Source organism: Ricinus communis, chromosome 9, assembly GCF_019578655.1.
Source record: "Ricinus communis isolate WT05 ecotype wild-type chromosome 9, ASM1957865v1, whole genome shotgun sequence".
NCBI classification, from domain to species: Eukaryota; Viridiplantae; Streptophyta; class Magnoliopsida; order Malpighiales; family Euphorbiaceae; genus Ricinus; species Ricinus communis.
The window spans coordinates 4,876,782-4,891,631 of NC_063264.1; the positions used below are offsets into that span (position 1 = coordinate 4,876,782).

The window sequence follows — 14,850 nt, forward strand, 5'->3', positions numbered from 1 at the left end:
GGTCTAACATTTACAAGTTTCTGTAGTGTATCAGTCTTGTGTTGTGAATAATGGAAAATAGAAAAGCTTAATAAGGCAGCAAGATGCATGTGAATGTGATTTCTTTGTATAGATACTTAAAGTCTTGCTTTTCGTGAGCATGGTCTGAGCCACGGATCTCGGATCCATCCCACATTTGAGGGCAAGTTTTTTCAGTCAAAACATCAAAAAGAAAAGAAAAACACACAAGGGTTTTTCACAGGTATCAGCACGAGCAATTAATTAGATGAAAAATTCATTTATTTATTTCTGTTATATTATAGTTTTAGATGAACATGGTATATTTGTGGGTAGTAATCATAATATCCCTTTTTTAAAAAAAAATTAATCTGCAAGAAGATGGGTAAATCAGTAAACCCATGACAAGATTATTCAAGTGAAACAGAAGATGATAAACAGGAAAAGACCCACTGGCACTGGCCACCAGACCAAGACCAAATGCAGTGGCATTTAACAATGAAGCTGCTGCTGGCCATCTTTATTCTTAGCCATTCCCCATTCCCCATACTTCTTAATGAAAATTATTCATATGCATGTGATGAAGTTTCACAGCACACCCATCTATAAGATGTAGATTACACGTGTCTTTATAATAAGGTACACATGTCCTTCTCACGTGCATTTAGCATGCACATGCCTTCTTGAGATTTTCCCTTAGAGATGATCCATCAAGTTCCTAGTGATTTTGGCCGCCATTCTAATAGGACAAAAATGCAATTCGTTGGATTATTTTAAACCAGCCCAGCATGCATCCTCTAATGTCCTCCCTACATATGGGCTTTCTATAGGCCCAGAAATTGTTAATTCCCAAAGGCCATTGCCAATCTTAACTGCAAGTTACAAAATTCCATGGCCTGAGGCATTTTTGCTTGGTTATATACTGTAATTAAATTAAAAGAAAAAGAAACTATTAGATCCCCTCAATAAATATAAACAGTATTTCTCAGTTTTCGCTCTATGGTCTTAAAACTAATTTTAGTTTTGAGGACAAGAACTCTTATCAGCCAATGAAGTTAGGTCTGAGTTGGCAATAGAATAGTATTGGGTAATCCATCGTATGAATTGTAAATTTCAGAATAAGATCATATGTTCATCAGACGAAATTAACAATATATAGGACATTGTCATTTATTCTAGAATTTCTTAAGATATGCTAAGCATATCAGGCCTTTATGTCACAGTTGATACGAGTTGTTAGTGCTAAGGGGTGTAGAACTTTTTAGGTAAATCACTGTGGATCTCGACCATAAAAAGTGAAGGGAGATCTCGACCTCTGTCTTTAAAAGCAAAATCTTTTAGCAATCCATTGGTAAGCTAAAGTTATTGGAATAACGAATTGTGAGTGTTCGTCTTGTGCCTTCTTATCATCGGAAGTAATGACTGAAAAGACTCAAAATACTAAATTCATACAAAATAAACTAAAGCTCCCAAATTGCAAATTCCTAAACAACATAGTATATTGTGAACTTTTCCCTCTTTTTCTTTTATCAGTTGTTACCAAAATCTGTTATTTCTAAAATAGCAAAGAGATGTGTTTTAGGAAAATTATTTTCAGGAATGAATGATCCAATATTGATCAGTTGTTTAGTTCAGAGAGGAATTTTCTGTAAACTATTTTTTAATAAGAAAGACATGAAACTAAATGAATTATAACTAGAAATTATAGAGAGAAAGGACAAATGTGAACAATCTAATTATAGTTAGATGGGTTACAGAAAAACTATTACTCTAATATAGCTGGAACTTGTTATTAATTATTCTAACACTTGTAATTAGCCTAAATAAACAGCAACTAATTCATTTTTCGAAACCTGAATGACCAGTCCCCCAACTAATCCATTATATCACCCATATATAAAATTTTCATCAAGCTCCCTTTACAACTCTAAAATCTCTCTCATCAAATTCAAATATGATCTTCAGCTTTTTATTTATGGGCAATTCTTCTTTAAAAAACTAAACATCCTCCATTGATTTCGCTAGCTTCTTCGTGAATATTCAGGAAAAGAAAAATAGGTCAACAAGAATTGCTAAAGAAACATACCAAGAATCCTAATAACCTAATTATATGGGCTCTTTTTCCCTCGTCGTCCTCTCCTAGGACGACGAGTGGAACACCGGTCCCCTCCACCTCCGGCGACCCACCACCGATAATTACTGCAGCTGGCATTAATTATCAAACATTATACCGGTAGAGAGGCAATGTCTCGCCCTGTATATTCTCCACCATTTCAGTTGTTAGAGCTAAATGTGATATCTGGACAAGACCTTGCCCAAGTGTCACGTAAGATGCGAACCTATGCGGTTGCGTGGGTGCACCCTGACAGGAAGCTTTCGACAAGAGTAGACGCCCAAGGGCATAACAACCCTACCTGGAACGATAAATTTGTTTTTCGGGTTGACGATGAGTTTCTGTATGGCGAAACATCTGCCATAATGATTGAGATCTATGCTTTACATTGGTTCCGCGATGTCCATGTAGGAACCGTCCGTGTTATTGTTGGAAATCTAATTCCTCCGGCGCAACTTTACAGGCAACATCAACAGCATCACGTTCAGCTTGGGATGCGCTTCGTGGCCCTTCAGGTTCGCCGCCATTCTGGGCGTCCTCAAGGGATTCTCAACATTGGTGTAGCACTTCTTGATACATCCATGCGAAGTATGCCATTGTATTCTCAAATCAGTGCATCTGCTGTTGGTTACCGTCACCTGATGGGTGAAAAAGGTACACATACACATACACATCATAAATCTAAAGCTGATGATGATAGAAGCAGCGATAATCAAAACCAATTCTTGCTTCCATGGATACCAAAGCCAGAACTCAGACGTACAAAGAGCGAAAGCAGTTCTATGTTTGGATCAGATATGATCGGTAAGAATATCAAAAAGAAAACTCAAGAAAAAGCTGGTTCAATGGTCAGCGGATTGGAGATCATCAAGAAAGATAATAAAAATTATCACCACAATATCAAGAAACAATCATCAAAAGCTAGCTCTATGATAACCGGCTCTGAAATTTTCAAGAAACATCGTAATTCGCCTCATAATGAACCAGCTCTTGGTGCATTAACAAAGTCGAAGTACGGCTCAGACATCTCCGGCGAAGCACCACCCTGTAAGGGGCCGAAAAACGGAAAAGATAGGAATGATGTTAACTCTTTATCGAAATCCCAATTTGGAACACCAAAAAAGATGAATGGTAGAACAGCACCCCTTCATATAACAGAATCAGAACTGGGTCCTTCAGCATCAGAGGTGGCGGCAATTATGGTAAATAATAAAAACCAGTATAAAGTAGAAGAGGCGGAGAGCGAAATAATGGGTTCTTGGAGCTTGGAAAGTAGCATGGAAGGCCTCCAATCTAAATTAGAAAGGTGGCGAGCGGAGTTACCACCTGTTTACGATCGTAGTGAATTATCTAGTTATCCCATCAGCAGTGTTGCTGCCGGCGGAAATCGACATAACCGGCGGTGTAGTGATGGTGATGGTGCATTTTCTTGCTTTGGTACATTCTGTGGTATGGAATGTTCCATCGTTTGTGGCGGTGGATCTTCTAACAGGAAAAGAACCGGTCGGATTAAACGGAGCCCTTCTGCCGGTAGTTTCAGTTTTCTTTGACTTGGGTTTGGCGGGATTTGATAACTAACTTACCAGTTTTCGCTAAAGTGCGCTTGAAGGATAATTGGAGCAGGTTAAGATTGCGCGCGCCGAGTGGATGTTAGATAATTGATTTTTTCTTTTGCTCTTGTTTCGATTTCTTTTTTTTCTTTTTATTTTTCTTCTCTATATTCAATACTGAACCTTGTTCTAAATTCTTATTTTTCTTTATAATTCTCGCATTGAATTAGATATATACTCAGCTTTACTCTTTAAGTTTATGACTTTGAATTTATACTTAGCTTTAATTGAACATTCAATGATTTATAAGATTAAATATATTTAATTTAAAAATTAATATTTTTTTTTAATTTACTGATACAAGATGTAGTGATATAATATACATAAAAGTGTTTGACAAAATTTAATAATATAAAAATGAGAAATTATGTATCTATTTATTAAAAAATTAAAATTTAATTTATTTAATTGTTAAAAAGTTAAATTTTAATTTATTTGGTCTTTAAAAAGTTGAAATTTGATTTATTTAATATTTATTATTTTTAGATTAATTAAATTTAAATTTTAAATATGTAATTTAAAAAAATTAAATCGAATGTATATGTTCAAAGAACTATTTATTAAAAAAATTTAAATTAATATATTTAACTATTAAATATAAATTTTTGAGGCAAATTGAGTCTTTGTCCGGACCATATGCACTAAACTTTTTAATAACATTGTTAGTAATTATTCTCTTTGAAAAGTAAGTTAGTATTTTCAATAACAATAAAAATATTTTATAAAAAATTCAAAATAACATACCTCTCTAGGAATAGCGATTATTTGGGTATTTCTTTTTTCTCTTGATATATAAGCCGCAAATGATTAGATTTTCTTTTGCTAGAAAGTAATCAAGAATATTGTTACAAAATGATTTGACATGGAAATCTTTTCTTGAATAAATAAATAATGCCTATAAGAATTTTCATTCAAACATGTCGATAATGAAAATCCAGGTAGTGGGTTCATCCAAATCCACATCTAGTTATTGGGAATAATATTAATTTGTTTGTTCCTCTATATATAATCCAACAACAGCATAACCCTGAATCACATTTTCTAAAAGAAAAAGAATAACAGCCTTTTTCTTATTTCTAGTTAGTCTTCGCAGGAACACAAAATGGCTCAAGATGGCAACTTACCTGATTTAGGAGGCCAAAATGTTGAAAAATGATGGATCCTTTGGTGACCATATCTGATATAAAATGATCAGATTGTAGGATTCGTGCATCAAATCAATCAAAACTGTGGGATTTTTCTGCTGTTGATGATAAGATATTCATTTGAACCTTTTCGGTTAGCCACATAAAAATGGAATCTGCATACAAATTGTTTTGTCGATTAAAGATTATCTCCAAATTAATGCACAGTAGATGGCAGCCATGCGTATCCAAACATATATCTCATCCTTATATATATATATATATATATATATATAGTTTACCAATCCCTTCTATGTTAGAATCTTGAATTGAAATGACCTTATAAGATTTGATCAGATTTTCTATTGTTTGGTTGCATATAAAGAAAATATAAGATAATTAATTTTTTCGTGTTGCATATTATGAACTATTAATTCTTTTTAATAAGAAGCTATAACTAAATTGTTTGAAATTTTGATCAAAATCTTATATTTTTATTTATAGTTAAAACATAATAGAAAGTCAATGAAATTCTAGATTCAATCATCACGGAATTACAAGAAGTGCAGACATTTGTAATCAGTTCATAGAGTTGACGATAAAAGTAAATCCTTAAGGATATTCTATATTGTAATATTCTTTAAGAGGATTAGGTTTCAAGTCCACTCTAATAAATAATAATCTTATAACAAATTAATTTGTGTGTTTATTATTTGATAATTAAGGCAGATTGTTAATGACTAATTAACAATTTATTAGAATTCAGATCTAAAATTTTATCTGTGAAATAAATAAAAGATATTTATAAAAAATAATAATAATAGAGAGAGTGTGGTACAATATTAGTATTCATAATATGGATATTAGAAATTAGTTTGACGAAAAAATAAGAGTGAAGGGTGAGAGCCGCGTGTCACTTTTAGATTAGTTGTGTTTTTATATATATATATATTAATTTAATTTAGTAAATAAATACTAGTATTCTTTAAGAATTTTTGTGGTTTTTTATTATTGGATATTGAACTTTTTTGTTATAAGAATTTTATGATAAGAGTATTAAATTCTCTCCATATTGAAGTAACGAAAGAATAAGAAATTTTTTAATATTTAAACAATTGAATTCGTCAAATGATATTTATAAAATGATATGTGACTTAATGCTACCGAGTAAAATATTTTTTTCACATAATTTTAATTTACTGTTCCATTAAGATTATGATATATAATTATTTTACTGTTTAATATTTATTTAAAGAAAAGGAACGAAGGGGGCGAGGTAAAAGCGGGAAAAAGGGAAGGGCGAGGAAAAGAGGGAGAAGGAGCGGTGGCGGCGGCAAAAGGAAGGAAATGTGGGGCGTGAAGACACCAAAATGATAGCAGTCAACCAACTAACCGATTCGTAACCAAAAGAAAAAGAAAAGACAGCAATTTTGAGGAGGCTTTTTTGGTCCCAGATTCAATTCTTCCTCCTTTTGCAAACATACCATTTTTTTCTGGGGGAACCATTAATTACACTCCACTTCCTTATCAATGGTGATGCCTGCCCAGACCCATTTTACTCTTCTCATGCAATATAATACCTTTTATTTATATACCTTCCCTATTATATCAACTATTTTATATGCATATCCTCTTGAAAAAAGGAAAAAAAAAAAAAAAAACTTAATTTTGTAAAAATTTTAAAATCGAAATAACTCATATTGAGAGTTTAATTTTAATAGGTCTTTGGTTTTATCAATTGGGCGAATATACTTTGAAGACTCATAATGATAAAATCCATATATCACATGTTTATGCAAATTTTAACAGATGAATAATAAAAGCTTCATTTATCTATTGGGATATTAAATGAAAAAAGAAAAAGAAAAAGAGATGAAATAGCAAAGCAAGAATAAATGGGATAAGATATTATTTAATAAATTAGTATGATTTTTCTATCTTATATGATATATTAACAACTATATCTTTATTCCATGCACTTAATTACATATTCATCAAAAATTATATATATTCCAATTTTTTAATAAAAAAAGTATATTTAAATTTTACAAATTAAAATATTTATAACTAATATAGTTTATTTAGTTTGTGTGTTTCTGTCATGTATTGGTTTAGGTTAGAGTAGGGAAAAGCAAAGTACAAATGCTTGTAGATTTCTGGTATCGTATGATAGGTTCCCCCGGTCATCCGCGTACCTTGTCGAATGACGTGTCGCATCACTGCCAGCGACTAGTCACGTGACTTCGGTTCCCACCATGTCGGTTTGTCCCTTTGATCAGATGAGACACCTAATTAACTCTAATCTTTTGGTTTACTATCCTAATCTTCTTCCATTACCACTTTATGAGCCCAATAAACATCACGAACCTTTCCTTTTCCACTTTCCCCAACTGCGCACACATTATCACAAGCCTGCTGCTTCAATAGTATTAATATGTTATTACAACTCTTGTATAATTAGTTATTTGTACGATCAGTTTATCCATAATTTCATTATGTCCCCTTCTCACTCTCTTATGATAGTGCAATTTCTATTTTTTCATCGGACCTAATGAATCGTGAATTATATAATAATAAAAGTCGATGGATATTAATAGATATTAGATAAATTAAATTTAAAATATTTTTTATTCTCATAAATAAAATACCAATAGAGCATTCGTGTCTAAATATAATTTTATCACTAACTAACAAGCTAAAGTAAACACTTACCTTTTAATTTTAAACAAAGTAAAAACATACTTTTAAAAAGTAGAAGTTAGTCTTGACATTGGTTCAAAACTTCTTTATTTAGCTCTTCATCTTTGACAATTTGGTGAAATGTTGTCGTGATATTGGAGTTAGACACGATCAGCATATATAATAATGTTATATTGTGAAGATATTCAAGTGCATACCCATTTGTAATCGTTTATCGGACAAAGATTATGCAAAGGAAAAAAAACCTAGTCTTTTATATGCATTTATGGAAATTTGAGGTTGATTTAGTGTATATTATTGTACCTTTTTTTTTTCTTATAAAAAAAATATATTTAAATCGTAACTCAAGCGATATAAATATTTATTTTTAAGAATTTAAATCTTTTTATTCATAATAAATAAATTATTATTTTTCTATAAAAATAACTGTTTTATAGTTTAATATATATTACAGGAAAAGGCAAGAAGAATTATTTCGGCTGCAGCCTGTGTTTCATGGTTTGTTTAGCTTTTTTCAAATTAATAAACAATATAAGGAATTGCTTTAACTTTTCCATTAAAGATTTGCAGATTTTCATTTATTTGCTAAACAATCGAACGATCAGCAGACCATCTCTGCCAAAACCAATTAAATTTTGGAGGTGGTGGTCCCTTTATGCAATGAAGAAAGAAAGAAAAATGAAAACTTAATGCACATATTGTTCCTTAATTAATTTATGGGTAGCTTTTGTTCTAAATTGTGTTTTTGGGGCAGCCCACCTTCCACTGATAATGCATCTGTTTAGGTCCCAACTTTCTAAAACAAGGTTTTGTGCTGTTTGTCCTTAAAGTAGTAGACAGCATATAGGAACATAGAGCTGCTAATCTTTGATTATGCTTTTCTTTGCAAAAAGACTCAGACTTTAGACCTTTTATTTTTCCCTTTTAAGAAAAATAAAATTAATATCAAAAATTAATTTTTATATATATATATATATGTAAACAAGATTACAACTAATGCTTTTTATACTAAAGTTGTGAGACACCTGATTATGCTCGAAATTAAAGTTGTCGGTGAATATAATTAGTATTTCATTTTATAAGAATTAAGAAACTCTGTCTTTTAATTAAATTATCAATTAATGGTTAAAGGGTTTTAATTAGACTTAGGTTTTAGTCCAAATTCACCTCAACACTTTTTAATGGAAAAATTTAGGTGATTGAAATATAAAGAGGAATATATCCACTTTATGAGCTTCGTACCATTAAAATATTACTCCAATTTGGCACTATTTTATGGTCAGATTGAGAAATAAATTATTACCAATATAAAAAAAATTTAATGTTGGACCCAATTGTCAATCTTGAAGAATAGTTTAGAGGACCAAGTTGACCTTTTTAACCTCTACTTTTGTTGTGGAACCTATGATTTTACTTGGTCTCTAATGAGAAAAGGGCAAAAATAATATTTAAAACTAAACTTTGGTTAGTTGTTCAACTAATGCAGATTGTTCATAGTTTCCATCTCTAGATTTGGGAATTTTACTTTGTGCTAGTTAAGGATAAAGTATGTGGGTACACTCAATTCTCATCCTTAATTAAATACCTTCAACTTTTGGAAAAGCCAGAATATCTTTTCTTTTATTTTTATTTTTTTTAATAAAAAAAACCCAAGAATTCTTTTTGAGTTTCTCTTTAGGCATAATGCTGTTTCTGATTAAATTAACTTTACCTGTAATTAATTTCATACTTGTTCCTATTTTTCTTTTTATTCTTATCATTTCAGTTCCTCTCTATTTATTCTTGGTTTCTCCATTTATCTGTATAGGAGGAGAAACCATGCATTTATTGTCGCATAGAAATTTAGATATAAAAATATCTCTATAGGAACAATAAGCTTTCCCTGAGTCTTCATAATTGTTCTATTATTAATGGTTTCAAAATCTATAAGATTTTATCCACCCACTAAGTACCATTTGAGATAGTCTCCATAGTAAATAGAAATAAAAAGTTTTTATTTAAATTTTGATGTATATATTATAATTATTAGCAGAGTGATATTATATTTTTTTATTTAAAATTAATAAATGCGTGTCAATTAAAATATTAATTAATTTTATATAAAAAAAATTTTAAAAACATAAATGCCTCGAAAGAAAGATGAAGAATTTATAAATGATATATTTTTTCAAATTCTATGAAAGTCAAAAGTAGTGTTACAAATTACATTATTAAGAATCACTTGATTGAAGAAAAACAAGAAAAAAAGAGAGAGATTATGATAAACTAGCCTTTCTTAAAGTATAAATGGCAATGATAAATTCCAAGAAAAATACATGCTTCCATGTCTCAAGAAAACATGTTTACAGCATTGTCAAACAGGAACTTGAAGCCTAAGCAATTAATTCTTACATATGTGAAATTTTTTCATTTTTAAACATTATCTCAATAATTCCTGTAGCAAACAGAGGAAAATCAGATTCTAAAGAGACATGATGATCATGTCAAGAAAAAATTGACAGTGGTGTGTTGTTGTGGACCTGTGCGAAGAGTGCTTAGCGCACTATTAGACATATGGGACCCATCATCATCACTCCCTCCACCACCTAAACTAACTCTCCCTCCTTTTTCTTTCCTGTCCTATGCTAATGCTATACACTTTCTCCTCCTTCAATACCTATCTCTGTGAAACCTGAAAACTTACTTACAAATCTTTAAGGCCTTCTCTTGAATTTCGAAAATATCCTACTTGTCTCTCTTTCCTTAATTTTCTTGTTTCTTGAGTAATATGGAAGCTGGTCTTGCTTTGCTTGGTACTGGTGGTGGGGGTGGTGGTGGTAGTGGTTCTTCTGGGGTTTCAACAAATGAGTCTGCTGTGTCAAAGGTGGAGGTGGTGGTGGATGCTGAGGGTAGTTCATATCCAGTTGAGGCTGAGCTAGAGTTGGGTTTAGGACTGAGTATTGGTGGCAGTGGTGGTGGTGGTGGTGGTGGTGGAGGGAAGGGTAAGGCAAATGCATGGGGCGAGTGTGGGAGAATCTTGACTGCTAAAGATTTTCCTTCCGTTGTATCTCAGCCAATTAGATGCAATAATAATAGCAATAAAGGTACAGCTACCGCTTGTGTTGCTGGTGCTGTTTCTGGAACTAAGAGAGCTGCTGACTCTGTTTCACACGAGGGTGGATCCCCTACTGCTGCCAGGTTAGTTGAGACTGTTTCTTCTTTTCTTTTTCTTGTACATCCGTTTATTTGCTCTGTTTGCGAAACAAGAAAGTAAGGAGACAGATGAGAAAAAGAATTTTTTTTTTTTTTTTGTATGTTGGTTCTAACTATGAAAAAGAATTAGTCTCGTGTTACCATTCATAAATATTAACTCCTCTGTTTAGTCCTCTTCTTCTATTTGATAAGCAACTACTTGTATGCATGACTATAAGAATTTGGCTAATATTTATCATAACCTCCACTATATTAGGTTTACTTGTGTCATCTTTTTCCCTTAAATGGAATATTTACGTTCTTATACAAATTAAGAAATCCTGGTTTTAGCTCAATCTGTTTGCAAGTGGTATTGGTTTTCCTGGAGTTGTTTTGTTCCAATTAGAGTTAAGTCTCTGTTTTGGTCCATGGAAAAGAGGAAAGAAGATAATTGTAATTGAATTAAATTACAAGTGTCTTCTCTTTGAGATTTACGGTCTGTGTTTGTTCAATGTGTGCCTGCTTATTGTCAGAGCCTGCATGTTTAACCTTTACTGTTCTTTATGATTTATATTGCTTGACGACTCAAAAGTTTTCTTGTTTTGTGGAAGCAGTCAGATTGTGGGGTGGCCACCTGTAAGAACTTATAGGATTAATAGCTTGGTGAACCAAGCCAAGGCTTCAAGATCTGAAGAAGATAAGTCAGTGGTTGAACAAGACAAATCGAAGGATGCTTCGAAGAAGATTTGCAATGGTAGCAAGACTAATGCTACTAACAATGAGAAAGGGCACCTTGGATTTGTCAAAGTGAATATGGATGGGATTCCAATTGGAAGGAAGGTTGATTTGAATGCTCATGCTTCCTACGAGACACTTGCACAGACGTTGGAGGATATGTTTTTCCGGTCCACGCCGTCCATCAATTCAACTGGTAAGTTCGCTCTATCTCAGTTATAATAGCAGAATAATGAAATGTGATTTCCTTTTGGCAGATCAAATTGCCATCTGTGGTAGTACTAGCATTCACTATGTTGGCTTGAATTCTTATTCTTACATTCGGTTTGTGTCAATACAATCAGGAGGTGAGAAGCAACAATCGACAAAGCCGTCTAAGCTTTTGGATGGCTCATCTGAGTTTGTGCTCACTTATGAAGATAAAGAAGGGGACTGGATGCTTGTTGGAGATGTTCCATGGGGGTAGGATAATGTTTTCTTTATTATCAGACTTCTATCTACATAGTATAATCAACAGAAAGGGAAAATGGGTTGGTGGATGTTAGGAATGAGCATGCCTGCTGATGCCAATGTGCCTTAGTTAACTGAGGTTATGTGGTTGAGGTTGAAAGAAATGAAATCAAGTTCCCTATTTAATGGCAAAAGCTATCTGCTCTAAGTTTCTTGTCTTTATGTTTTATATTAAGAGATCATACCATTCATGAATTCTTTTCATCATATTCTGCTGCCATGGCTAATACCTAATGTTTCGCTTTCCATTTTTTCCTCTTTTCAGGATGTTCCTTACCTCAGTTAAAAGGCTCCGAATCATGAGAACATCTGAAGCTAATGGACTCGGTACGTAAAATTTCAAGCAATGTATAGTTACTTCTGCTAGCCTTGTAAGACTAATTGATTTATTCAATTGCAGCCCCAAGATTCCAAGAAAGGACTGGAAGACAAAGAAGAAAGCCCATTTAGGATATATCACTGCTGTCCTCTCAATTTAAACTCCAGAAAGATGAAACTCACAGTTTGAAAACAAAGACAAAGTAGAAAAAAAAAAAAAATTGATCGAGTCAGAATGGTCTGTTAAGATTGCAATTTCTCACTGGTTTCTAGTTTTTTCTTCTTTTTTTTTCCGCTTGACCATTATCTGGTTGTTGCGGGTTTTTCTATATTTTTGTAGGCGATTTTCATTTTAGTTTTCTTTCTCTCATATATTGTGCAGCCATACAGGCTTTTGCACATTTGACTGCTGCTTTCTCATACTGTAAATATGGGAGTAGTTGATATTTAGAGTGGAGCTTGCTGCAATCTAGTGAACTCAATTTTAAAGGTTTTGTGTGGTTTTGATGTTTGAAGTTGCTCCTGGTGTTGATTGTCCAAGTTTTTCTCTATGTTTTCATGGAACAATTGGGTTGATTATCCCTTTTATGGCTTGTCAAAACCTTTTCTAATCCTAACTTCTGACAACTTACAATTTCTATTGCAAAAACAATATAGAAAGCTAGTGAGCAATAAGCTAACCTAATCATAGGTCATATGCTTCCTAATAGGTATTGGCCTGCACCCATATTGCTATTTGAACTTTAGACTTTAAATGTAGATAATGTTATTGTTAATACAAGTTTTCTAAAAGTAAATAAGAACACATCAGTGAGAATCCATGTTGATCAAATGTAATTATGGAGAGTAATGAGTATGTTCACCACTCCTGTAATAGTGTCACATCCATGAGCAAATTGGTGCTACATTGCTAAATGTTTGCATCAAGTGCTGTTTTAATATATTTGGACCAAGCTTATGGCTGTAGTTGTCACCATATGAATGATTTTCTTCTTGTTTAGTGACTGATTTTCTATATCAGCCAAAAACACCATTATTTAACAGTGTTACAAAAGGTTTAGGAGGCACTGAAAATTTGGACTAGAATTTTCATATGGGGAAAATGATTTAGAATAAATATCAGTTGTTCATAAATAAAGTCAATTATATATTGATATGTGTTAATCTTTTATTATTTAAATAAATTTATTAATTAATGCACAATTAATGTTATCTATATTTTAAAATTAATTAATATAATTATATTATTTAATAAAAAATATATCATAAATAACATGATAGACTATATAATTTCTCATATTTAGTATATAAGCTCTTGAATGGAAATTTTCTAGATTGGGTACATAACAACATAGACTAATTTCATTCATAAGTTAAATAGTTCATTACTTGCTTAACTAGCTACTCAATCAAAGAGCTAAAAATATTGTAAGATTTATTGATTCAGTCCAATTAACAATCGAATTTGTTAATTTAGCAACACAACTAAGGAGATAATATTGGAAAGCATTACAATTGGATGGTTGCTTTAACACACACTGAAAAGGGAAGAAGGCCAACACATCTTTTGCCATCTTTTAACTTTGTTTTTGTTTCATTTCTGTGAAAATGTTCTTTCTACTCATTAAATTCTTTTTGTTTTCAATATCTATATATATAAATATGAAATGGGTCCCTTTTTTTTTTTTTTTTTTGAACTGGAAAATGGGTCCTAACTCCTAATGCCTAAACCACAGTAAGTATGATATGGGATAAAAGATACTGCCCTGAAAAATGAGACAAACTTGGTGGCCTAGATTATGCAATCATTTTGATTTTGACTGCAGAATACTCCATTTTGATTCAGAGTGTGACACATTTTGCATATTTTTTTTTTAATTTTCTTTTATAATCAAATAATTAGAGCACAACTGTATTCTACTATTGATGAAAGATCCCATCAGTAAGAAGATTTCATGTTTCTAAAAACTTATTTTATTTTATTTTATCTGTTATGAAAACTAATTTGTCTTGCTGGTTTCCATATGATTCATGGTCCAGTGAAAAGACCTCTTAGTAGTTATGAAGTAAAATGATAGCTTCTTTTCATGTCCTTTTTAACCTTCTCTTAGTTAGGCCATGAACTTAAATCACTGACCCACCTTCTAAGGCCCCATTTTAGTTTGGAAATGCATACAGAGAGGATGAGGATGTGATTGTACCTTTTTTTTTTTTTTAATAATTTCAATCTTAAATTGCTAGTTTTAATTTATTAGAATTTACAAAGTTAATAAAATAACAGGTTTTATTTTTATTTTTATTTTCAAATAATGTAAATAATATTTTTAATTGAATATATAATAGAAATCACTCGGTTAATTCTATATATTATATTTTACCATTAGATCAATAATACAAAAATTAAATATTTTACATTTAAATATTAAGAAAGTGACATTATATTTTAAATTTTTATAATAATTTTATATGTGTTATTTATTTAATTATTAAAATTAATACAGTGTAAAAAATCTATAACTTTCTTAACAACAATATTTAAAAAAAAAATTATATTACCCGTAATCTCTTCAAA

General features: G+C 31.6%; 2 protein-coding genes across 2 annotated transcripts; both read left to right on the forward strand.

Moving 5' to 3' along the window:
• The first annotated feature begins 1,946 nt into the window (after nt 1–1,946).
• LOC8265724 lies at nt 1,947–4,055 on the forward strand. Its single transcript, XM_002528301.4, has one exon. The coding sequence runs from the start codon at nt 2,242–2,244 to the stop codon at nt 3,658–3,660; it is 1,419 nt and encodes a 472-aa protein (XP_002528347.2). The 5' UTR covers nt 1,947–2,241; the 3' UTR covers nt 3,661–4,055.
• A 5,980-nt stretch (nt 4,056–10,035) lies between these two features.
• Nucleotides 10,036–12,793, forward strand: LOC8265723 (auxin-responsive protein IAA13). Its single transcript, XM_002528300.4, has 5 exons — nt 10,036–10,721; nt 11,330–11,646; nt 11,795–11,912; nt 12,226–12,287; nt 12,361–12,793. Exons 1-5 carry the CDS (start codon nt 10,312–10,314, stop codon nt 12,408–12,410), a joined length of 957 nt encoding a protein of 318 aa, XP_002528346.2. The 5' UTR covers nt 10,036–10,311; the 3' UTR covers nt 12,411–12,793.
• Nucleotides 12,794–14,850: the final 2,057 nt, after the last annotated feature.

Bases quoted from the DNA above. Each gene is read 5' to 3' on its own strand.
- LOC8265724 (XM_002528301.4), top strand. From the start codon at position 2,242: ATGTCTCGCCCTGTATATTCTCCACCATTTCAGTTGTTAGAGCTAAAT.
- LOC8265723 (XM_002528300.4), top strand. From the start codon at position 10,312: ATGGAAGCTGGTCTTGCTTTGCTTGGTACTGGTGGTGGGGGTGGTGGT. The intron at 11,647-11,794 runs GTAAGTTCGCTC...CAATACAATCAG, and splicing joins GCCGTCCATCAATTCAACTG to GAGGTGAGAAGCAACAATCG. The intron at 11,913-12,225 runs GTAGGATAATGT...TCCTCTTTTCAG, and splicing joins GTTGGAGATGTTCCATGGGG to GATGTTCCTTACCTCAGTTA.